Source organism: Podarcis melisellensis, assembly GCF_964234715.1.
Source record: "Podarcis melisellensis genome assembly, chromosome: 4".
Taxonomy (NCBI): Eukaryota; Metazoa; Chordata; class Lepidosauria; order Squamata; family Lacertidae; genus Podarcis; species Podarcis melisellensis.
In genome coordinates this window covers 99,222,657-99,248,991 of record NC_138531.1, presented here as the reverse complement: position 1 = coordinate 99,248,991, position 26,335 = coordinate 99,222,657, and the positions used below count along the sequence as shown (strand labels likewise).

General features: G+C 45.4%; 2 protein-coding genes and 1 long non-coding RNA gene across 8 annotated transcripts in view; 1 reads left to right on the top strand and 2 right to left on the bottom strand.

Moving 5' to 3' along the window:
- LOC309369378 overlaps window positions 1–20,386 on the top strand; it is a 49,089-nt gene extending 28,703 nt beyond the window's left edge. The window contains exons 3-4 of the long non-coding RNA XR_014168069.1: window positions 15,732–16,039; window positions 20,070–20,386. This is a non-coding gene — a long non-coding RNA (uncharacterized lncRNA). The remainder of the gene's footprint in view (window positions 1–15,731; window positions 16,040–20,069) is intronic.
- The window catches only part of LOC309369114 (uncharacterized protein), a 71,639-nt gene that overhangs the window by 20,243 nt on the left and 25,061 nt on the right, over window positions 1–26,335 (bottom strand). The window lies entirely within an intron of this gene.
- The window catches only part of LOC309369099 (uncharacterized protein), a 99,010-nt gene continuing 93,100 nt past the window's right edge, over window positions 20,426–26,335 (bottom strand). For 4 of the 6 annotated variants that reach the window (XM_081909764.1, XM_081909762.1, XM_081909765.1 and 1 more), the window contains one exon: window positions 20,427–22,247. In XM_081909764.1, the coding sequence (XP_081765890.1) occupies window positions 20,659–22,247 (1,589 nt within the window). In that variant the 3' untranslated portion in view covers window positions 20,427–20,658. Of the gene's footprint in view, window positions 22,248–26,335 lie in introns of all 6 variants that reach the window. The other 2 variants (XM_081909763.1, XM_081909766.1) reach the window with 2 other exon arrangements.

Genomic DNA, 26,335 nt, shown 5'->3' with positions numbered 1-26,335 from the left:
TTAAGGCATTCTGTTATTGACTACATCCTTGTCTCCCAAGAACTCTTTGATGAATATATTGAATTCACTGTAGATATAAGAACCGAAAGTGACCATCTCCCTCTAAATCTTAAAAGGACTGAATTTTGGGAACCCTCTAGATGTGGGCTCACCCCACAGACCTCTGATCCTAATGTTCTACAACAAATAGGCAGATCCAGAATCAAATGGTCCCCTTATGTTAATAACAATTTCAGCATTTGGACACAATCAATGGAAGGTCAACTCCTCTGGGCTGATCTGACCTCCAACGATACTGAAGAGCCCTCCCCAATTGGCCATTATAACACATTAATCCGAAAACTCCAACCGCTATTGTCAAGACTCGGGAGATCTAGCCACAATGCGTCCCCTACCAACAAAAAATGGTTTGACCGCGAATGCATCCAGGCAAAACTTATACTCAGGGAATGCTTTAAGGTCTTCCAGCAAAATCCTAACCCTATCACTAAATTAGAGTTACAACTTAAAAAAAAGAACTACAAAGAGTTACTAAAAACCAAAAAAAGAACCGCAGACTCTCTCACCTGGCAGGCCCTCATAAAAGCGTCAATAGAAAAAGACAATACCAACTTCTGGAAAATTATTTCCAGCCAAACCAAAGCTCCTAACGAGGGCACAATAATCCCTGCAAACTCATGGGAAGAGCACTATAAAGTGCTGTTTAGAGAACATCGACCTTCTGCGCTGCTTAACATCCCCTTAGACAATGATACATCATGGCCCCCAACATCTGAAACTGAAATCACTTCGTTAATTCTACAAATGAAATCTGGCAAAGCCCCAGGAAGTGATTTCATTGTTGCTGAACTTCTGAAAGCGCAAATAAACTGGTGGGCCCCGGTTCTTGCAAATCTATTTTCATATATAGATAAGACAACTGAAATCCCTAAAGATTGGGGACTGGCTATAATTGTGCCTATATTTAAAAAGGGTAACCCCTCTGATCCATCTAATTATAGACCAATTAGTCTTCTGAATGTGATCTGCAAACTTTATACAAAACATCTATGCCTAAAATTATGTGAATGGTTAGATCATAATGATTTACTAGAAATTGAACAAGCAGGGTTTACATCTGGACGTTCCACTATTGATCACTGCTTAGTGTTAGATTATTTTGTCTATAAGTATGTGAAACATTGGAAAAAGTCACTGTATGCAGCCTTTGTGGACCTAAAGGCAGCATTTGATTCTGTATCCAGGGGTAGGCTCTGGGCCAAATTGGCCAATATGGGTATTAACAGAAGGTTACTACTTCTGATGATTAAGCTTCATGAGAACAACACCCTCCAGATAAGACTTGCACAGGACGGCAGACTCTCTAGAGAAATCCCAGTCCAAAGAGGAGTTAGACAAGGATGCCTATTAGCCCCATTTTTATTTAACATCTATGTTAACTCCCTGGTCACATGCTGCCGTGAAATCGAAACCCACCCCCCCGTGTTCTCTAACGGCAGAAAAGTACCAGTTTTAATGTATGCGGATGACGCTGTTCTTCTCTCTCAAACCAAAGTGGGTCTGAAACGTGCCTTAGGAAAGTTTAGTGACCAATGTAACACTGAACTGTTAACAATTAACTTTGCCAAAACCAAAATTGTACATTTTAACCGCTCCTTCAGGAAAGATAATTGGAGCGTAAAGGGAAACGCCATTGAACAGACTAAGACCTTCCAATACTTAGGCATTACTTTCTCTTACAATGCCAAATTGTCAACACACCTGACCACATCAGCTATATCAGCAGGAAGAAGTGCAAATGCCATCCTTAGATTATTCAGAAGGAAAGGAGCTGGCTTTCTACCGATGGCCCTAAAAGTTTTTCAGGCAAAATCTTTAGCCCAACTCCTATATGGCACTCAAATTAGCCCCTCTGTCAACCTTAAGACCCTTGAAACAGTACAATCAAAATTCTTAAGATCACTATTTGCCACCCCAAAGTGTACACCTAATGCAGTCTTAAGGCAAGAGGCAGGACTACCCAGAGTGGAATTAAAAGTCTGGGAGCAAGCAATATCCCTCTGGCTGAAAATCCATTACAATCCTAAGGGACTGTTACCTTGCTTCCTGGCCGCAGTTCCCTATCCTCCTTGGCTTATGCAAATAACTAACAAGATCAAACAAATTGGCCTAAACCCTGAAAATCTCTTTCTTGGAACTCAGAACAAGGCAAAGGCAATTATCACTCAGAGACTTTACGATGTCGAATTACAACAAGAAGACGCCCTACTCCCGGAGACATATAGATGTTTAAAAGCTTGGCCTAACTTTGCAGCTGCCCCTTATTTAACTAACATCACTAACGAAGCTTATAGATGGGCTTTCTCCAGAGCCCGCTTTGAGACAATGCCCTCAGCAGTGCTGTACGGCAAATTCACGCGGGTACCGATGCATGCACGTCTCTGCCCCTGTATGTCTGATAGGGTAGAATCTGTGACACACATCCTTCTGTCCTGCAGATTTTATAGTGAAGAGCGAGCTCGACTTATCTTGCCGCTTTTGTCAAAATTCGTACCCCTACGGCATTATTTGGAATCCTCCCCCAAAATTCTAAGAAAATACCTTCTGGAAGATTCCTCGGGCTCAATATCATATGAGGTGGCCAAATTTTGCGCTTTAGCAATCAGGAAGCGTAGATTTCTGCTGTTGAATGGCACATAGCGAAGTTCCCTTGTGTAATCTTTTTTCTTCTTCTTCTTGATGTTCTTGTGGATCTCCTTTTTGTTTGACCTTGTGATGTTTGGTGTCGCTGGCTTTTGCCGCAACAAAACTTGGTAAACTTGGTAAACCTGGACTTCTGAAGCCCACCTCATATTGCTGTGTTAACCGATCTTTTAATTTTTCTTATAAATTTTTACTCACCCATTATCTATGCCTAATTAAGTATTCTATGTATATGTTTGGTTCTTGCTCTTATTTATTTAATAATTATTCACTTAGATTCATACTGTTATGCTACTTATTTAGATGTTTTGCTTATGCTGGTCTATGACCGTAATAAAGAACTTGAACTTGAACTTGACTACCGTGGTGCCCCCAACTGCGCTCATGGCTCCGGAAGAGACACTTACAGATGGTGAGGTTCCACCTACACCTCTCTCGCAAACTGCCAGTGTGGAGCCGAACCAAGCCACTTCAGAGGGACTGCCAGAGTTACCACAGACTCAGACCACTGCCGTGCCTGACATTCCGCCAACTCCACTTGCGGAGGTTCCATCCACAGCAGCAGATCCAGGGGACTTGGTTTCAACGCCACCTAGGGTCGCACCACAGCCTCAGCAAGAATTGGGTGACCCCCCCCCCGGACTTGGCTACCAGTCCCCGGCGGTCTGGCAGAGCTTCCAAGCACCCAACTTATTTAAAGGACTATGTTGTTGGACATGTATCACTTTTGGTCTAAGTATGGGAAATGTAACCGATATGCTTTTGTGCCTAATTGAACCATTCCGTGTAGTGCTGTATATAAGGAAACCATTACGATTGTAACTAACGCCTTATCTCGGTGGGGAGAGGGGGGGTTATGTACTGAAGTTCTCACCCTGGGCCAGCAGGGGGATACTGTAGATAGTTATGCAAATGAAGGATAGGAAGTGACGTTCAGTGATTGGATAGTTTGTATGCAAATGAAGGATCGAAAAGTGACGTTCAGTGATTGGATAGTTTTAGAAAAGTTGCAACAGTTACGCTGTTCTGGAGCTCTATATAAGCAGGCTGACTGAGCTCCTCAGTTCTGGCCTTTTGAATAAACAAGAGCTGTTTGAAGAATCGCTGTGTCGTCTGATATGTTCGCCCACAACTTAACACAGACCATGTGGGGGGCCAGACTATATATTTTCTGGGGGGATGAACCAATTCCTATACCCCACAAATAACCCAGAGAGGCATTTTAAATAAAAGGACACATTCTACTCATCTAAAAACACACTGATTCGCGAATCGTCGGTGGGCTGGATTGAGAAGACGATTGGGCCACATCCAGCCCCCAGGCCTTCGTTTGCCTACCCCTGGCCTGGGGAGCCACAATCTGGTTGAAGGAGGCCAGGATTGACCGCCAAAGCTTGGGATGTCACTCCCCTGTAGTAGTATTTGGAATCCAGGAGAAAACTCTTGGAATAGCCTTGCCAGGTGCTCAGGGACGGACTCACCTCTCCCCATGTCCTTGCACATCTGTCCCCCAGGGGTGCACTAATATAGACGGAAGTCCCAATAAATCAGTTCATTCATAAAGACCAAATGTCTGCACATTTCTGTTCCACATATGTTCATAAAGTCCAAATTGGGGACTACTACAGTTCCACATTGTTGACAAGGTGTGATGGCCTGGGATTCGGACTTGGATGCTGAACCTGAGGAATCCCAGCCTGCACAGGAGACCCCGGCTCCAGAACCAGCTGAGCCGGGGCTGGGGCATGAGCCTGAAGGGTCCACACCTGTGACCCATTGCCTGCAGGTACTCCACTCTCAGCCCCGTCAGAGAAAGCTGAGGTTGCCTCTGGGCCTGGTAACCCTTCAGCCTCTCCTGAGCTGCAGAGGGTCAGGGTTAGAGAGGAGAGTCACCAGAGGATCGGGGCCGCCCTATGCCTCAGGGCAGATAAAAGCCGGCCAGCAACATTGTTGGTTGCTAGTTCCTGCCTGAGCTTCTGACCCGTCCTGGCTCCCTGCTTGCAAGCCTGTTCCTGACTTCACCCAACTCCCTGCCCTGCACCCAGCTTCAGCTACTACGGACTGTCTCCATGTTGCACCTTTGACCACGGACCGGACTTGGATCTAGCCTCTCGGGTAACCCAGGGGACCAGCACAGTTTGTCCCGCCACACCCGCACTCCTCCTTTGTTGGGGTGCGTTTGGGAGGAACCAGAAGCCATGGCTGACCAGGCGGCTGTGCTGGTGGCATTGGCTCAGGAAAACCAGGTCTTGACCCACACCGTTCAGCAGCTAAGCAATGCAGCTACAGCGCTTCAGCAGCGTTTGGACGCCTTACCAGCTCCTGGTGCCGACGCCCCAGCTTCTGGCAAGTACCCAGTGGCCCTGCCAAAGAAATTCAATGGGTCCCCGGCCAGCTTTCCAATGTTTCTTGCCCAGGCCAAGCTGTATATTCAGGGGCGAGCCCAGAATTTCCCCGATGACCGCACCAAGGTGCACTACCTGATCAGCTTGCTGAAGGACCGGGCAGCCAAGTGGGCATTGCCGCTGATCCGCCAACTCTCCCTTGCTGACAGACTATACAGGGTTTTGCAACCATCTGGAAACTGCATTCGGCAACCCTCAGAAGGGGAGTCAACCCAGTCGGGCGATTCTGCGGCTGAAACAGGACAAGTCCACAGTGGCCGCCTACACCACAGAATTTCGGTTGTTGGCACGGGACTTGTTCTGGAATGACTGCAACCTTCAGGACCAGTATCTCGAGGGGCTTTCGGATGAGATACTGGACCAGCTGGCCATGATGGATCGCCCCACCACGCTGGACATCCTCATTCAACGGAGACTGCAGATAGACGATCAGTTGGAGGACCGTCACCAGGCTCAGGGCCGCAAGCACTCCCGGCTCCGGTCCTTCCCAGCAGTTCCACGGCCACAGCCAAGTCGCTGGAGGAGCCAATGCAGCGAGGGGCAGTGTGGCCTCGCCTCTCCCCCTCGGAGAAGACTCGGCGTCTGGAGGGCAACCTGTGTCTCTACTGCAGCAGGAGTGGACACTATGCCCAATCCTGTCCTGAGAAAACGCTGGCCACAGGGAAATGGCCAACCCCAGTAGCCGATGGCCCAGGCTACCTGGGGTCCCAGACATCGCATGATGGGCCCTCACCGGTGGAATTGCAACACCTCATAGTTCTGGTGCGTCTATATCCCCCTGGCGGGCCCTGGATTCTAACCCACACTCTGGTAGATTCAGGGGCAACCCGCTCCTATATGGACTCTGCCTTCGCCGCCCATCATCAGCTGCCACTCCAGGACAAGCCAGAACCAGCACAGGTGGAGGCAATTGACGGACGGCTCCTGCACTCGGGGGCTGTTACTCAGGTGACTCAGCCCTTGGTCCTGTGTCAGCAGCAGCACCGGGAGGTCCGCACCTTGGACATTTCCAGCATGCCCCAGTTTCCCCTGGTGCTCGGGATGGACTGGCTGGAATCCTAGAATCCTAGAATCCTAGAATCATAGAGTTGGAAGAGACCACAAGGGCCATCGAGTCCAACCCCCTGCCAAGCAGGAAACACCATCAGAGCACTCCTGACATATGGTTGTCAAGCCTCTGCTTAAAGACCTCCAAAGAAGGAGACTCCACCACAATCCTTGGCAGCAAATTCCACTGTCAAACAGCTCTTACTGTCAGGAAGTTCTTCCTAATGTTTAGGTGGAATCTTTTTTCTTGTAGTTTGGAACCATTGCTCCGTGTCCGCTTCTCTGGAGCAGCAGAAAACAACCTTTCTCCCTCCTCTAAGTTACATCCTTTTATATATTTGAACATGGCTATCATATCATCCCTTAACCTCCTCTTCTCCAGGCTAAACATGCCCAGCTCCCTTAGCCGTTCCTCATAAGGCATCGTTTCCAGGCCTTTGACCATTTTGGTTGCCCTCCTCTGGACACGTTCCAGTTTGTCAGTGTCCTTCTTGAACTGTGGTGCCCAGAACTGGACACAGTACTCCAGGTGAGGTCTGACCAGAGCAGAATACAGTGGCACTATTACTTCCCTTGATCTAGATGCTATACTCCTATTGATGCAGCCCAGAATTGCATAGGCTTTTTTAGTTGCTGCGTCACACTGTTGGCTCATGTCAAGTTTGTGGTCAACCAAGACTCCTAGATCCTTTTCACATGTACTGCTCTCAAGCCAGGTGTCCCCCATCTTGTATTTGTGCCTCTCATATTTTTTTTTGCCCAAGTGCAATACTTTACATTTCTCCCTGTTAAAATTCATCTTGTTTGGTTTGGCCCAGTTCTCTAATCTGTCAAGGTCGTTTTGAAGTGTGATCCTGTCCTCTGGGGTGTTAGCCACCCCTCCCAGTTTGGTGTCATCTGCAAAATTTGATCAGGATGCCCTTGAGTCCATCATCCAAATCGTTGATAAAGATGTTGAATAAGACCGGGCCCAAGACAGAACCCTGTGGCACCCCACTAGTCACTCTTCTCCAGGATGAAGAGGAACCATTGATGAGCACCCTTTGGGTTCGGTCAGTCAGCCAGTTACAAATCCACTGAGTGGTAGCATAGTCAAGTCCGCATTTTACCAGCTTCTTTACAAGAATATCATGGAGCACCTTGTCAAATGCCTTGCTGAAATCAAGGTAGGCTACATCCACTGCGTTCCCTTCATCTACCAGGCTTGTAATTCTGTCAAAAAACAAGATCAGGTTAGTCTGACATGACTTATTTTTCAGAAATCCATGCTGACTATTGGTGATCACAGCATTCCTTTCTAGGTGCTCACAGACTGTTTGCTTAATGATGTGCTCCAGAATCTTCCCTGGTATTGATGTCAGACTGACTGGGCGGTAATTATTTGGGTCCCCTCTTTTCCCCTTTTTGAAAATAGGGACAACATTTGCCCTCCTCCAGTCTGCCGGAACTTCGCCTGTTCTCCAGGAATTCTCAAAGATGACTGCCAGTGGTTCTAAGATCACATCTGCCAGTTCTTTTAATACTCTTGGATGCAATTCATCTGGCCCTGGAGACTTGAATACATCTAAACTAGCCAAGTATTCTTGTACTATCTCCTTAGTTATTCTGGGCTGTGTTTCCTCTGCTGAATCATTTGCTCCAAATTCTTCAGGTCGGGCATTGTTTTCTTTATTGGAGAAGACTGAGGCAAAGAAGGCATTGAGGAGTTCAGCCCTTTCTGTGTCCCCTGTTTGCATTTCACCATCTTCTCCTCTAAGTGACCCCACTGTTTCTTTCTTCTTCCTTTTGCTACAAACATACCCATAAAAGCCTTTTTTGTTGCTTTTAACCTCTCTAGCAAGCCTGAGTTCATTCTGTGCTTTAGCTTTTCTGACTTTGTGTCTACACGTGCTGGCTATTTGTTTGAATTCCTCTTTGGTGGTTTCCCCCCTTTTTCATTTTTTGTACACATCCTTTTTTAATCTTAACTCAGTTAAAAGTTCTTTAGATAGCCACCCTGGCTTCTTTAGGCACCTTCCATGTTTCCATCTCATTGGTATTGCCTGAAGTTGTGCTTTTACTATCTCCCTCTTAACAAACTCCCAGCCATCATGAACTCCCTTTCCTTTTAGTATTACTGTCCATGGGATCTCACCCAGCACTTCCCTAAGTTTTATGAAGTCGGCTTTCTTAAAGTCAAGAAATTGAATCCTAGTATGCTTGGCTGCTCCTTTCCGCCGTATAGTAAACTTCAGAAGAGCATGATCACTCGTGCCTAATGATCCTTCCACTTCTACCCCACTAACCAGGTCATCAACATTGGTTAGGACCAGATCTAAAATGGCTGTTCCTCTCACAATGTTCAGATCGACTGGGTCAATCAGACTGTGCGCTTCCCAGACCCGTGTCCCCATGCTCGGTCCGAGATGCTAGCAGCTGCCCCCACAGGGGAAGCTGCGTAAACACTCCCCGCTTTTTACCAGGACTACCAAGAAGTGTTTGAGGAACAGGGGGCAGACCAGCTGCCGCCTCATTGGTCTTTCGACTGTGGCATAGACCTCCAGCCCGGGGTGCCCCTGCCTGTGAGCTGCCTATACTCTCTTATGGAGCCAGAGCACTAAGCCTTGCAGGACTTCCTTCGCAAGAACCTGGAGCGCGGGTTCATTCAGCCCTCTACCACACCCACTGCTGCTCCAGTTCTCTTTGTTAAGAAGTGTAGGGAGCTTTCTCCCTGCCATGATTACCAGGCCATAAATAAGATGGACCTTCGGGGGGGGCACAATTTGATTCGGATCCAAGCCGGGGATGAGTGGAAGACAGCATTTCGTACCCGGTATGGTCAGTTCAAATACCTGGTAATTCCTTTCGGGTTGTGCAATGCGCCTTCCCTGTTCCAACGGTACATCAACCATGTGTTCCAGGACTTGCTAGACAAGTACGTGGTGGTGTACCTAGATGACATTTTGATTTACTCCCATGACCCAGCTCGCCACTAGGGTCATGTCTGGTCCATGTTGCAGCACTTGCGGGAGCAACGCCTGTATGCTAAGCTCAGCAAGTGAAAGTTCCACCAGCGGTCAGTGGACTTCCTTGGTCACCAGCTCTCCCCTGATGGGGTGCAGATGGATCCTGGAAAGGTGACAGCAGTTTGGGAATGGGCAGCACCCCAGAACCGCAAGTACCTACAGCGGTTCCTGGGGTTCGCCAACTATTACTGGACCTTCATTGTGGACTATGCTCATCCCGCCATCCCGCTAACCCGACGGCTGTGCCCCAAGACACCATTCTCTTGGGACAAGGAGGCAGAGGTGGCGTTTCAGGGGTTGAAAGCCTGCCTCCAGAGGGCACCGCTTTTACAGCATTCTATGTCAGCATCGTCCTTGAGCCAGTGCCACCAACTGGACTCATCCACTTCAGCCCCGACTGGGCCAGGCGAGCTGGGGTAGCACTTCCAGAGACCACCTTCTGCACAGGAACTGGTCAAAGTGCTGTGGACTCACAGCTTAGAGTTGTGAGCACCGGATTCACTTCTAGAAGACAGTCGTTGCACAGCAGAGTATAGCAGAGCATAAACGACTCGGAGAGCAGCTCTGTAGAATATCTTCTTTATTCTATCTACAACTATAATACACAACTATATACAGAGCTAAATGAGGTCTAAATGAAAATGCTGAACTTCACTGAGTGTCTACAGCTGCTCTTTATAATTTTTATTGTTTTACAACACAAATATACAATTTTGTCCAAATTTTAACAAACAAATTCTTTCTTTTTGGACTTCCTTCAGCTTCTCTGACAATCATCCATCTGTACCTCTTAATTACGCATTCCTTCTCCTTTAGTATTGTCTTTAGTCTTCCCTCCCACATCTATTGTTTTTGACAATACCTCTTAAATTTCACAATGCTTCTTTAAATCCCACTAACGTTGTTTGCACATCGCATATATTTTTCAGATATTCTACAAATTTCTTCTAGTCTTTGATGAACTTTTGGTCTTTAAGGTATCTGATTTTCCCAGTTAGCTTGTCCAATTCTGCATAGTCTGTCAGTTTCAATCTCCAATCTTCTATCGTCGGTATTTCCTCGTTTCCATTTCTGGACCAGTAGAATCCTTGCAACTGTAACAGCATATTGAAAGAGTTTGCAGTCTTTTCTTCTTATCTCGTTTCCTGTAATCCCTAAAAGAAAAGCTTCTGGTTTCTTTACAAATGTATACTTTAACATCTATTTCAACTCGTTATATATCATCTCCCAGAAACTTTTAACTTTCTTACAATCCCACCACATATGGTAAAACGTTCCTTCTTTTTCTTTACATTTCCAACACTTATTAGACATCTTAAATATTTTTGCCAATTTTACTGGTGTTATATACCATCTATAGAACATTTTCATCACATTTTCCTTTAACGCCATACATGCAGTGAATTTTAAGTTTTCTTTCCATAATTTTTCCCAATCCTCAAATTGTATATTATGACAAAAATCCCTGGCCCATTTTGTCTACAACTGCTCTTAGCAGCAACCTTATCTATACACACGATCTCTCTCTAACACTCAGTCTCTCTCTCTCTCCGATACTGACTGACACTTTGATGTTAGGCTGGAGCGGAATAAGTAGAGAGCAGAAACCGCCCCTCCTCTCTGGAGAATCAGCAGAGAACATCAGCAGATTCTTGGATATGGGAGGGGTGAAATCTCATCCTAATCCCTCTTGTCCCTTCATGGTGGAGACCGACGCCTCCAGTACGGCTCTCAGTGCCGTCTTGCCCCAGCAGCACCGTCCTGATGCGCTGCTGTTACTCTGCGCCTACTATTCCTGCCAGCTTCTTCTGGCAGAGTGTAACTATACCGTGTGGGAGTGGGAACTACTGGCCATCAAGGTGGCCTTTGAGGTCTGGAGCCATCATCTTGAGGGGGCAAGACACCTGGTGGATGTGAGAACCGACCACCGGAACATGGAGTACCTCTAGACTGGGTCGACCACTTGCCATTGGAGGAGTTCGCTTACAACAATACGTCAAACGCCTCCACCCAGCAGACCCTGTTCCAGGCCACTTATGGTTACCATCCGCGTTTGTTCCCGGATGTGCTGCAAGCATCTGCAGTCCCCACGATGACAGATTGGCTCCAGGAGCTCCAGTCTCAGCACCAACTATTGATGGAGCAACTGCACCAGGCCAAGGATGCGTACAAGGCCCAGGCTGACCGCCACCACCAGGTGGGGCCGGAACTCTGCATCGGCGAGCCATGGGGCTATATAAATTCTAATTGGACTCCGTTGGAATTGGGCAATTGTATCCAGGCTGCAATTAGCTTTTTGGTCCCTTAGGAACAACTGAGCAACTTCCCTATAGTGGAAGACCAGAGCCTATAATAATAAAAATCCCATAGAAAGGCCAAGGCAAAGACATGTCTCTCAAGAAATGTCCAAACCTGTGCCACTACAAGGTGGCATGGTCAGTATGAAAGCCCTACAGGGATTCACCAGGGATTGTTGCTGCTGTGATATGATGGAGGTGTGAGACCAGAGGAGAGCTAGCTTTGACACCTGGGAACACACAAAAAAGGCAGAAACAAAACAAACTGCATTTTTCACTCATTATTTGACCTTCCCGCTAAGTGTAAAGCATAGACCACTACTGAGAATGTTTCTCCCAAAGTGCTAGAATGCCACAAGTAATTTAGTAATTTAGTAACAAAATGCAACATGTGTTGTTTTTTATGTGATATCCTATGTCCAGCTATGTGCACTGCTACACCTGCAAATAGCCTTAAGAGGCCTGACATGCAAGTCTCTTAAGATTTTAACGAAGGCATCCATTTACAACATACCAGGTTATTATTTGTGGGGCAAAAATATTTTAGAAAAAAATTATATCCCGAAAGGGGGGAATTGTTATAAGAATTTTTGGGTGATTATATATATATATATATATATGCAGGTTTTGGTGTCCTCGGGTGTCTTCCCGTGTAAAAGTTGGGGTGTCTAGGCGACGTTTCGACGAGGTCTCACTCGTCATTCTCAGGCTGGTGCTTTCGGCTTCTTGTTACTGGAACAGAGCAGGATCTCAGTGTTTGAGTTCCTATAAATACTGTTGAGGGGGTGTGGTGTATAGCCTCCAATGTTCTGGGCAGAGAGGAAGTTCCCAGGCTAGTGTGCCTTTTCTTCTTTTGTTCCTTAATTACTTGAGGGATATCTTGAGTGATTTCTTGAGTGATATCCTGAGTACCACTTAGGTGGGTCATTAGGTGTGGATTAGTTGCTAAAGTCTTTGTGTCTTGACCTCTTGAACTTTGTGAAGAGTTTTTCTGAGAAGATGGCTGTACTGCACTTAGTTGTGCTCTGGCTTGGCTTCGTGTATAGGGGCGAGCTGTGGTTTTGTGGCCTGTGTCAGCCAGATCTGTGTAGGGATTGCAGGGGGGTGCAGCATCCGGAGGTGCCACCATGGTTTGGCTACTGGATGGTGTCTGTAATTTATCTGTGGAGAGGGTCTGGGTTTGGGTCTGGTGTGGTTGATTGGTGATGGCGTTCTGTGTGCCTCTGGATCTGGTGTCAGTTTTTGTGGGGAGGGCTAATTTCCAGATGTCTGGCAAGCGGGATGTGTCGTCACGCTTGTTCATGTTGTGAGGGTGTTTCTCTATCTCGATGGCTTCCATGATTATTCTCTTGTGGTGATGTTCCATGTTAAAGAGCAATTTGGAATCTGCAAAATTAATTTCGTGTCCTGTTTCTTTCATGTGTTGGAAAAGAGAGGAAGTTTTTTCTTCTTTTTTGACGGCATTCTTGTGTTCTGCGATACGTGCATTTATTCGTCTGTTTGTTTGTCCAATGTACGTGGCTGGGCAGACTTTGCAGGGTATTTCATAGACCCCTTGGTTTTCCAACTGGATTTTATCCTTGGGGTTTCTGAGGATATTGGCTATTTTTTGGTTGGTGCAAAAGGCTGTTTTGATATTGTGTTTATGGAGGATTTTGCTAATTTTATCTGTAGTGCCCTTGATATAAGGAAGGAGGGCCATGCCATTGTTTTCTTCTGTGTCTTGGTTTTTGGGGGGTGTTTCTTTTTGGATTAGCTTCGTAACCCTGTTTTGCTGGTATCCATTGGCAATTAACACATTTGAGAGATTCTGTAACTCAGTTGTCAAGTGGTCTTTGTCAGCCAGGCGTTTGGTTCTGGAGATGAGAGTCTTGGCTACGGAGTTTATTTGTGCAGGGTGGTGGTGTGATTGTGCATGTAAGTAGCGGTTGGTGTGTGTTTATATATATATACCAAACAAACACATATATTAATATATAAACTATAAACCACATGTCCAAAACCCACAGGAAAAGTCCTAAAGCCATTTTGACTCTTTCCCTCTTTCAGTCACCTCAAATATTTCTCTACAAGGTCGAAGGAAATGCAGAAACCTTCCCATTGTCTCTGTCCTCACAAATCCTGCCTTAAGGCCACATTTAAGGTGTGAATAGGGTGAGCCTGTGACCTGGCTCAGGAATGAAGTATTATCATTACAAAAGAATAGCCAGCCTTCCCAGGTAATCTAGTCAAGTGGCCATTAACAGGTAACCTGGCAGACAAGGTAAAAACAACACTCAGATTTCTGTTGCAGACCACCATTTCTGTGATGTATGTATGATGTTTCTGTGGGAAAACTTGCCTGACTGTACATTTGCACAAAAAACATGTCCGATCAGTTCAGTCTCCTCCGAGCAAGTGACACAGATTTCCTTCACATACGCAACAGGAAGGTCTCATATTACACTGAGAACAAAGCCTTGTGAATCCCTTGAACTGCCTGGAAGATTCTTTCCCAGGACTAGCCACATCATATGATGTAAACACTGAGCTGCCAGTTTGCAGCTGCATTGTACTCACAGTTTCTGGGGGGTGGTCTTGGACTCCAGGTTGGGCAATTAAAAATGTCTATATAAGGGCTTGCACACATGGCTCGGTGTCCTCCTCCTCTCTCCTGCGTGTGGGTGGAGAACCCTGTTGCAACAGTTAATAAAGAACAGGCTTACTAGCGCTTTGCTTCTCAATATTCTCTGGTTGGTCTCTGTTATTTTCTCCTACCAATAGAGAACGTACAAAAGGACTCCATATGGGCCCTTGGGTACCCCATAAGGAAAAAGGAGCAGGTTTTTTTCCTTATATCACCTGCAATCATGTCTGCTGTGTTAGCAATTCACTCCTCCCGTTGCTGGATATGTGGCTAGTGTCAGTATATGGAAACATCACCGCTGCAGACAGCCAGATTGTTGACACAACATGATGCGCTTATCTGTGGGAAAGAAGATTTTCCCAGGACGTTCACAGGCTGGATAAGTCTTTGTGAAGAGTGTAACTTGAAACCTTCCATTTGCGCATGAGCAGGAAGTTTGTCAGACTTGCTGGAAGAACTGAACTGAAAGGACGTGTTTTTCTCTAGTGCTGTAATGTCAGAAATAAACATCATGTAAATAGATTTCTGACTTGTTTTCTTTCCTCTGCGGAAGCAGGAGGGAGGGGTTGTGCATTTTGCCCATGCTTGGGAAAATGTCGCCTATCAAAATCTCCCTGGTCTGTCTGGATATCAGCCAGAGGAGGTTACCGGTAAGCAAGCTCCGAGGACAGTGAGAGGGGCCAGCCTCTATGGAGGGGGCTTGCAAAACCAACCAATGTCACATGCCCCTTTTTACTTTCCTAGGCTTGGGAAGTGTAAGAACGGAAGTCGGTCTTATCTCTTTCACTCTGCTGTGCTTTTGCACTGTTCTTTGTCTCCCTGTCAGTTACTGAAGAGAGAGGGTGCCATTATGATCCATTTGGTGTCATCTGCAAATGTGAGGAGCATTCCCTCAGTTCCTTCATCCATGTCATTTATCAAGACGCTGAACAACAACGGGCCCAGGACAGAACCCTGCAGCACCCCTCTGGTCACTTTTCCCCAGGATGAGGAGGAACCATGAAGGAGTCCTCTTTGGGTTCGGTTTGTCAAATCCACCTAAGAGTTACCTCATTCAGTCTCATTTTGAAGGCGAAGGGGTAGATTTAAGAGACCAAATTCCCAAGGGCATAAAACCTCTTCAGCCAGTTTAAAATCCTCTTTCCCAGTTTCATGTCCTAAGACATATACCTCATTCAGCCCACATTTTACAAGCTTACTCACATAAATATCACAGAGGACTCTGTCCAAAGCCTTACTGAAATCGAGATGCACTATTTCCACAGCAGGCCCCTGATCAAAAAAGTTTGTAACTCCATCCAAAAAAAGAAAAGAAGAGATTTCTCTGGCTTGTCTTGTTTTTGAGAAAGCCATGCTTTCATCCTGTATGCTTATAATGTAAAATCTTCAGATGAAGGGCAAATACATTTTAAAGAAGAATAAATGAGGATATAGACAAGCTGGAATATTTGAAAAGGGAGGCGATTTATGTATTTATTTAATATGTAAACCACCCGACCCAGTGGTGCCGACTTGAATAAAATATTGGTGGGGGCCAGCCTTGCACAATCAATCACATGATGCATGCACACCATTAGAATGGCAATGTCTATAATGGCAGCGACTTTTTTAAAAAGTAATATTTTGCACCCGTACTTCACTTTCCCAGCAGCTCCCCTTGCCCCGGAGAACACTTCTAGCATTCCATCTCCTCTACATGTGGCATTGTTCAGCAGTGGGGAAAGTGACCTCTTCACACCGGATGTCCACTTGGTATGGCCCTTTCCAGATTTTTTCCTGCTCATTGTGTTTCTCTTTCATTTGTTCTCCTATGTGTGTTGCCAGTAGAAGCCACAATTCTGTGGGTACTCTAGGTGGCGCAGAAAGCACCTAGAAGCTCCCTAGAGGTTGAAGTGCCGATCAAACTTCAGTTTTGTGCTCTATAAATTCCAATTAGCAGTACTGGGGGTGGTTCATGTTAGAATTCAAGCCCGTCTTGAGGTATGTGCCTATCTGTTCAGGCACCGGCTGAATTCCTTAGACCTCCCTCCGGCGACTCCCGGCAGGAATAAACATACTCGAGGTCCGTTCCGGCGATTTTCCTCAGGCTGTGAGGAAAACACACCAACTGCTTCTCCTCCTTCTCCTCCTCCCTGCATATCCCCAGGGAGGGGAATCAGACACAGTCAGAAACGTATCTACATGTCTTTATTTGTGTCTTTTAGCAGTCATACAGTAAAGATGTCTGCTCTCTTCAACTGACAGAGAGAAACTTCGACTCCACCCATGTACATCCTGTACAGGTCATATGACAAACCCACTGAGCTAACATCCGGTGCTCAGTACAGAATGGACTGCCCCTTTATTCCCATGGCAACAGTCACAAACTTCCTGTTTGGCTTTCCAGCCACAAGCAGCAGACTTGGCTGCTATAGCCTTTGCTTGCTGCCGCATTGCTGCTTTAGAATAACATACTCCCCCTAAAGTATCAATGCGTGCTGCGAGCAAAGCGTCATCCAGAGAAGAAAACAAACAGTTGTTATACTTATAACACTCCCCTGTTGTTTCAGTTCCACCCTTGGAACTACCCGCCACTGGTTTTACCAATGTACCTCTCTGGTTGTGTGACTTCCAAGGAATAAGTGCTTCTGCATTACCTTGGTTAACAACTCTCTGTTGTGCCTTTGTCTCTGACTCAGACACAGCTTCAATTTGACCTTGGTCGTTTACAACAGCAACAGCTAAGTTTGCAAACTCTTGTGAATACCTCTTGGGTGGTACACCCTTCGTTGCTCTCTCAGACCTACGTAAGAGGTGCTGCTCTTCCTTGCTTTCTGGTTCAGCCTTTGGACTCTCTGGAGAACCAGTACTAAGCTTAATCAGTGGTTCATCCTCCTCTTCTGAGGGTCTAGTCATTATGTGAGATTTCCTCTCAATGACCGTGACAACTGAGCTGTCTGAGCTATCGCTGTCATCATCAGTAGTACTGAACTCAATAAGATCAAACTCATCATCATCATCAGAATCATCTTCACCTGTGGGAAATGTGTGAACAATCACTCTCTCCTGTTCAGGAGCACTCTCTAGAAATTTTGTGAGAATCACCTTTCCAGATTCAGACAAAATTACTCTGTAGAGACCCTTTTCATAACCCACAAAAATGCCTCTGGCATTCTTTACTCCACCTGGAGCTTCTGTCCTCACATGAGACCCAAAAACCTTGAAATGGGCAAGTGAAGGTTTTCTGTGGAACAGATTCTCAAAAGGAGAACTTCCCAACTCTTTTGAAAACATTCTCAACCACGTGTAACAGAATGACATTAGCAATTCAGCCCAGTACTCATGTGGCAGATGTGAACTAAGCAATTGCGCTTCCATTCCCTTTTGCAATTCTTTGTTCACCCTAACACAAACACATTTGTTCCAAGCTTGTTCGGAACTAGCAGTTTTGTGTCTTATCCCTTTCTTCTTCAGGAACCTCTGGAACTCCTGTAAAAGAAAAATTGGCTTCTCATCTGTGCAAAGACAATTTATGTCAGCATCATGCATATTTTTAACCTTGTCACAAAACTCTTTAAACCTTTCTAAGGCTTCTTTCGGTCTCTCCAAAAGATAAATCCAGACAAAACCTGTAAAAGAATCAACACATATTAGGTAATACTTTGCATTGCCTCTAGAGGGTGCAAAAGGACCAATCACATCAGCATACACCCGCTGAAATGCCTTGTCGACCCTCGAGGTGACCTGCTTGGTGTTCTTCTTGGCTACACCTGTAAAAGAGATCATGTTAGAATCACAAGAATTACATTTCATGTAATCACTTTGATCAAAAGTCAACAAATACAGTCCATCTTTCTCTTTGGCAGAAAGATACAACTCTCCATCTTTGTAGATCTCGCATTTCTCATCATCATAGGACAGTTTTAGTCCCTTCTTGGCAATCTGCGAAACGCTGAGCAGATTAAACTTCAACTCTGGAACCAAATAGACATTGCTTATAGTCAAGTTCAGACTTTTAAGATACACAGTCCCAATTCCGGTCGCTTCCAGCTTTTGACCGTTGGCTAGTTGCACAGCGAAGCTTTGCTTCTCAAACGTAGAAAATAGTCCTCTGTGTCCTGTCATGTGAACCGTCGCGCCCGTGTCTAGGACAAAGAAGTTTCCCACCTCTGGTGTGGCTTTTAGCGACATCAAAGCTTTTGCAGTCTTTGCCTTTGGCTTGGTGTGACCTTTGTCTGACGCCTCAGACTTCGTGGAGCTTCCCTTGGCTCCTCTGTTCTGACGTGGCTTCTTGCAGTACCGCTGAAGATGCCCAGTTTGGTCACAATTGTAGCATCGGACAACGTTCAAAGCTTCGGCGTTTCCTTCAGTAGCTTCAGCAGTGGGGGTGTTAGAACTCCGTTCTTTGCTCCCCCTGTCCTTGACTTCCAGGGCGGCAAGTCTGTCCTGTTCATTCAGAACCACGGCAAAGACCCTCTCCGAAGTCAATTCATTCGCTGGGAGAGACCCCAGCTGACTGGCAACTGTTTTGTAAGTCCGATTCAGGCTGTTGATCACCATGAAGCAAAACACTTCCTCATCCAGAGGGAAATTGCGTTCCACCATCTGTTGACGCAGAAATTTCATTTCCGTCAGGTGCGCTTGAACATCTCCATCAGGCGCAAGCCTCAGGTTGGTCAGCTTCTCAAAATACAGCAACGCTGAAGAACCTGCATCTCTCTGATGTGTCCTTCTCAGCGTGTCCCAAACATCTTTCGCGTGGTCTAAATCTTGTATGTGGATCAGCTGCGAATCTGACACGCACAGAATTATAGCAGTTCTGGCCTTCACATCCTGTGACTCCCAAGCACGCGTTGGTGCTGCTGGAATGGGGTTCTCAATCACCCCAAACAGTCTCTGATTCTGCAGCAGGGCCTTCATTTTAATAGACCAAGATGCATAATTGTCACTGGTCAGGAGGTCTGGAGTAGGCAGGCCTCCCCCCTTCTTGGCATCCATTTTGAGTCCTTGCATTGACTCTCAAACACAAGCCTCTAAAATCCAATAGCTGGCTTGTTTACACTCTGTGCACCTGGCAGCTCTGAACGCTAGCTGCTTTGGAAAGTCCCTTTCCAACAGTTCGTTTTGGGCCTAAGTCATAACAAAACCTTGTTTTTGCCTCTCCGAGGCAAAAGTCTGACTTGTCCAGCCCTCTCGTGAAACTGGCCTTCGTTGCTAAGCAACAGCATTCCTTTTCCTTGAACAGGAAACCACAGGAATGTTTGGAATGCAGAGCTATTGTCTCTCGGAGCTGTTTTTCCCAAACGTTTCTCCCTCGAAGCAGAGAATAAATCAATCTGCATTCACACTTCTAAGCCCGAAAATCTCATACCTGGGCTCCGTAGCTTTGGCTTTCAGATCCTTCTGGTCAGCTTCTGGCTGCAGAGAATCAGCCTTCTCACCTCAGGCTTCCATGGAGGCCACTTCTTGATGCAGAGGTCGATGAAAACAGCAACCATCCTCTGCTACCACTGTTAGAATTCAAGCCCGTCTTGAGGTATGTGCCTATCTGTTCAGGCACCGGCTGAATTCCTTAGACCTCCCTCCGGCGACTCCCGGCAGGAATAAACATACTCGAGGTCCGTTCCGGCGATTTTCCTCAGGCTGTGAGGAAAACACACCAACTGCTTCTCCTCCTTCTCCTCCTCCCTGCATATCCCCAGGGAGGGGAATCAGACACAGTCAGAAACGTATCTACATGTCTTTATTTGTGTCTTTTAGCAGTCATACAGTAAAGATGTCTGCTCTCTTCAACTGACAGAGAGAAACTTCACCCATGTACATCCTGTACAGGTCATATGACAAACCCACTGAGCTAACATCCGGTGCTCAGTACAGAATGGACTGCCCCTTTATTCCCATGGCAACAGTCACAAACTTCCTGTTTGGCTTTCCAGCCACAAGCAGCAGACTTGGCTGCTATAGCCTTTGCTTGCTGCCGCATTGCTGCTTTAGAATAACAGTTCAGATTCTGGGGCAGTGCTTTTGTCCAGCAGAGGGTGTCACAGGGCCAGCCTACTTTCCCTTTAAAGCAAATTTGGGTCTCCAGCAGTTTTTGGACTACAACTCCCATCATCCCTAGCTAGCAGGACCAGTGGGAAGGGATGATGGGAAATGTAGTCCAGGAGCTGCTGGGGACCCAAGTGTGGGAAAGCCTGCTTCAAAGCATCTTTTCCATTTTGCCCACAAAGATGGGACCTGTCCATGTTTGTATCTTCTTGTATTTTGTTTTCCTCATGACCTTTGTGCGGTTTTTACAAAATTCTTAAAAGCGCAAATTGAAAGCGAAATTGTATGGCAGGTAGCAGAAGAAAAAGGTTGCATTTGAAAAAGCACAAAGAAAACCTGGGGGGTGGCCTCCTCAAATATTTTACGGGGGGGGGCAAAGACCCCTAGGAATTTAAGAGTGGCTGTATTCATACACCCACATGTCTCAGAATACTTAAAAAAATAAAAACACAACATAAAAACATAAAACATCACATGTTAAAAGAGCATTAGATGTCAATAAGAAAAAGGCCTGGTTAAAAAGGTGCGGATTTGCCTGGCTCCTAAAGCTATATAATGGTTTTTCCAACCTTTGTATGGATTCTTTGCTGGGAAGTGAGTTTAGAGCTAACAGTGAAGCTCTTTCCACATTCCACACACTGATAGGGTTTCTCCCCTGTATGAATTCTTTGATGGGAAGTGAGAGAGGAGCTCTTCCTGTAGCTCTTTCCACATTCCACACACTGATAGGGTTTCTCCCCTGTATGATGTCTCTGATGCTTAGTGAAATTGGAGCTATGAGTGAAGCTCTTTCCACATTCTAAGCACTGATAGGGTTTCTCCCCTGTATGAATTCTTTGATGGGAAGTGAGATGGGAGCTCTGACTGAAGCTCTTTCCACATTCTACGCACTGATAGGGTTTCTCCCCTGTATGAATTCTTTGATGGGAAGTGAGAGAGGAGCTATCAGTGAAGCTCTTTCCACATTCCACACACTGATAGGGTTTCTCCCCTGTATGAATTCTTTGATACTTAGTGAGATCGGAGCTATCAGTGAAGCTCTTTCCACATTCCACACACTGATACGGTTTCTCCCCTGTATGAATTCTTTGATGGAAAGTGAGATGGGAACTATGAGTAAAGCTCTTTCCACATTCCACACACTGATAGGGTTTCTCCCCTGTATGAATTCTTTGATGGGAAGTGAGAGAGGAGCTACATGTGAAGCTCTTTCCACATTCCACACACTGATAGGGTTTCTCCCCTGTATGAATTCTTTGATACTTAGTGAGATCGGAGCTATCAGTGAAGCTCTTTCCACATTCCACACACTGATACGGTTTCTCCCCTGTATGAATTCTTTGATGGAAAGTGAGATGGGAACTATGAGTAAAGCTCTTTCCACATTCCACACACTGATAGGGTTTCTCCCCTGTATGAATTCTTTGATGGGAAGTGAGAGAGGAGCTACATGTGAAGCTCTTTCCACATTCCACACACTGATAGGGTTTCTCCCCTGTATGAATTCTTTGATGGGAAGTGAGAGAGGAGCTACATGTGAAGCTCTTTCCACATTCCACACACTGATAGGGTTTCTCCCCTGTATGAATTCTGTGATGGGAAGTGAGAGAGGAGCTCTGACTGAAGCTCTTTCCACATTCTACGCACTGATAGGGCTTCTCGCCTGTATGAATTCTGTGATGGTAAGTGAGATCGGACCTCTTCCTGAAGCTCTTTCCACATTCCACACACTGATAGGGTTTCTCCCCTGTATGAATTCTTTGATGGGAAGTGAGACTGTGGCTGTGAGTGAAGCTCTTTCCACATTCCACACACTGATAGGGTTTCTCCCCTGTATGAATTCTGTGATGGGAAGTGAGAGAGGAGCTACATGTGAAGCTCTTTCCACATTCCTCACACTGATAGGGATTCTCCCCTGTATGAATTCTTTGATGATAAGTGAGAGAGGAGCTATGAGTGAAGCTCTTTCCACATTCCATGCACTGATAGAGTTTCTTTTCAATGAGATTTTGTTGATGGGAAGTGGAATGGGACCTCCGACTGCAGTTTTCTCCACACTCCAAATTTTTGTGTGGCTTCTCCTCTCTGGGGAATTTTTTGTTGTCACCTTTGCTCTCAATTTCCAATTCATCAGAATCTGCAGTGGAGACAAAAAGGGATTAGAGCCTCAGGAACAAATGGAGAAGAACTAAAGGAAGGTGGGTGGGTGTTCATTACCTGTATTTTTTTGTCATTAACCAACATATTTTTTATGAGATTCTGATGAGTTGTTGAATGTTGCTTTGTTTGATATACAGTAGTGGTGAAAATTGTGGAAGACTTTTGGAAAAAAGTGTATTTCAGAGGTTTGCTGGCTTATAACACCACTTAATTTGGAGTAATCTCATAAAATTATATATCAGTGGAAAGATAATTCGATCAAGAATACAATCGAGATTGCAATCCAACAAAGTTTGTTCAATTACCCGTATTCTATCAAAATTATAGCCAAATAACCAGAAAAAGAAAGCACAACTTGCTTAGGTTGACTTTTGTCGGTGTGTTACGTGATTGCTAACAAGTTGGTTGGTTTTGTGTGTTCTTTCATTTAGTGAGGGTGTAAAACATAATAAAATTATAGAAATGGCACAAAGAGTTGACTTGTCCCCAGAAAGTGAGTAATATTGTACTATTAAGTGAAGAAGGCTACAGTTATGGAGAAATTAGAAGAGAGATTGGGGAAAACTTAACCAAAGCTGGCATTTCTATATTTTTGAAGAGGCATAAGGAGACTCAGTCACTACAAAATCAGACTTGATAAGGCAGGAAATGTGTACAAAGGCAAGTGACGATGGACGAGTGGAGAGACTGTGCCTACATGACAAAAGAAAATCATCTGGGTGTATACAAGATGACATGGCACAATGTAATGGGAAGTTGAGTGCAAGGACTGGTCAAAATGTTAGAATTCTAAGGAAAAAGCCTTTGTTATCTGTCAAGCAAAGGTTGAAAAGATTAAACCCATGTTAACTGGACAGCGGAACAATGGGACACTATCTTACTTGACAGGTTGTCTCAAGATATGGCAAAGAGAAATTTCCCAATTCCTGTGGGAAGGGAAGAAACCTAGGATTAAACACCTGATCTTAATAGACATAAAAGAGAGAGGAGGCTTTTCCCTACCTGACCTAAAACTTTACTATGAGGCAGCCTGTGTCACCTGGCTAAAATGATTGGTGCACGTTGCAGGATCCGGACCTCCTGGACCTGGAAGGTTTTGACAATCGTTGGGGATGGCACGCCTAAATTCATAAAAAATTTACCAACCATATAATAAGAAAGTCACTCTTTGCTGTATGGGAAAAATATAAAGACCTGATGGAGGGATAATAATGGAGGGATACAATCTATTTCAGAGAAACAGACCAGACAAGAAAGGAGGAGGAGTGGCGTTATATGTCAGGGATGTGTATACCTGTGAAGAGATCCAAGATTTAGAACCTCAAAGGCAAAGTGAGAGCATTTGGGTCAAAATTAAGGGAGAGAAGAATAACAGGGACCTCATTGTGGGAGTTTACTATAGATCCCCAAGCCAAACGGAGCACATAGATGATGCCTTCCTGGAACAGATGGCCAAGCATGCAAAAGGAAGGGAGATAGTAGTAATGGGGGACTTCAATTACCCGGATATTTGTTGGATGTCAAACTCAGCCAAGAGCATAAGGTCAAACAGATTCCTCACTGGCCTTGCAGACAACTTCATTGTCCAGAAAGTGGGAGAAGCAACAAGAGGAACAGCCATTTTAGATCTGGTCCTAACCAATGTTGATGACCTGGTTAGTGGGGTAGAAGTGGAAGGATCATTAGGCGCGAGTGATCATGTTCTTCTGAAGTTTACTATACAGCGGAAAGGAGCAGCCAAGCATACTAGGACTCAATTTCTTGACTTTAACAAAGCCGACTTCATAAAACTTAGGGAAGTGCTGGGTGAGATCCCATGGACAGTAATACTAAAAGGAAAGGGAGTTCATGATGGCTGGGAGTTTGTTAAGAGGGAGATAGTAAAAGCACAACTTCAGGCAATACCAATGAGATGGAAACATGGAAGGTGCCTAAAGAAGCCAGGGTGGCTATCTAAAGAACTTTTAACTGAGTTAAGATTGAAAAAGGATGTGTACAAAAAATGGAAAAGGGGGGAAACCACCAAAGAGGAATTCAAACAAATAGCCAGCATGTGTAGACACAAAGTCAGAAAAGCTACAGCACAGAATGAACTCAGGCTTGCTAGAGAGGTTAAAAGCAACAAAAAAGGCTTTTATGGGTATGTTCGTAGCAAAAGGAAGAAGAAAGAAACAGTGGGGTCACTCAGAGGAGAAGATGGTGAAATGCAAGCAGGGGACACAGAAAGGGCTGAACTCCTCAATGCCTTCTTTGCCTCAGTCTTCTCCGATAAAGAAAACAATGCCCGACCTGAAGAATTTGGAGCAAATGATTCAGCAGAGGAAACACAGCGCAGAATAACTAAGCAGAGAGTACAAGAATACTTGGCTAGTTTAGATGTATTAAAGTCTCCAGGGCCAGATGAATTGCATCCAAAAGTATTAAAAGAACTGGCAGATGTGATCTCAGAACCACTGGCAGTCATCTTTGAGAATTCCTGGAGAACAGGCGAAGTCCCGGCAGACTGGAGGAGGGCAAATGTCCCTAATTTTCAAAAAGGGGAAAAGAGAGGACCCAAATAATTACCGCCCAGTCAGTCTGACATCAGTACCAGGGAAGATTCTGGAGCAGGTCATTAAGCAAACAGTCTGTGAGCACCTAAAAAGGAATGCTGTGATCACCAATAGTCAGCATGGATTTCTGAAAAATAAGTCATGTCAGACTAACCTGATCTCATTTTTTGACAGAATTACAAGCCTGGTAGTTGAAGGGAACGCAGTGGATGTAGCCTACCTTGATTTCAGCAAGGCATTTGACAAGGTGCTCCATGATATTCTTGTAAAGAAGCTGGTAAAATGCGGTCTTGACTATGCTACCACTCAGTGGATTTGTAACTGGCTGACTGACCGAACCCAAAGGGTGCTCATCAATGGTTCCTCTTCATCCTAGAGAAGAGTGACTAGTGGGGTGCCACAGGGTTCTGTCTTGGGCCCGGTCTTATTCAACATCTTTATCAACGACTTGGATGATGGACTCAAGGGCATCCTGATCAAATTTGCAGATGACACCAAACTGGGAGGGGTGGCTAACACCCCAGAGGACAGGATCACACTTCAAAACGACCTTGACAGATTAGAGAACTGGGCCAAAACAAACAAGATGAATTTTAATAGGGAGAAATGTAAAGTATTGCACTTGGGCAAAAAAAATGAGAGGCACAAATACAAGATGGGGGACACCTGGCTTGAGAGCAGTACATGTGAAAAGGATCTAGGAGTCTTGGTTGACCACAAACTTGACATGAGCCAACAGTGTGACGCGGCAGCTAAAAAAGCCAATGCAATTCTGGGCTGCATCAATAGGAGTATTGCATCTAGATCAAGGGAAGTAATAGTGCCACTGTATTCTGCTCTGGTCAGACCTCACCTGGAGTACTGTGTCCTGTTCTGGGCACCACAGTTCTAGAAGGACACTGACAAACTGGAATGTGTCCAGAGGAGGGCAACCAAAATGGTCAAAGGCCTGGAAACGATGCCTTATGAAGAACGGCTAAGGGAGCTGGGCATGTTTAGCCTGGAGAAGAGGAGGTTAAGGGGTGATATGATAGCCATGTTCAAATATATAAAAGGATGTCACATAGAGGAGGGAGAAAGGTTGTTTTCTGCTGCTCCAGAGAAGCGGACACAGAGCAATGGTTCCAAACGACAAGAAAGAAGATTCCACCTAAACATTAGGAAGAACTTCCTGACAGTAAGAGCTGTTCGAGAGTGGAATTTGCTGCCAAGGAGTGTGGTGGAGTCTCCTTCTTTGGAGGTCTTTAAGCAGAGGCTTGACAACCATATGTCAGGAGTGCTCTGATGGTGTTTCCTGCTTGGCAGGGGGTTGGACTCAATGGCCCTTGTGGTCTCTTCCAACTCTATGATTCTATGATTCTATGATTCTACCTCCTGGGAATAACAGATTTGGATATTCCACAAAAGAGGAAGGGTATCTTTTTATATGCGACGACGGCAGCAAGAGTTTTGATCGCAGCAAAATGGAAGAGTAATGAAATCCCCTCTATACAAAATTGGATCCCAAAGCTGA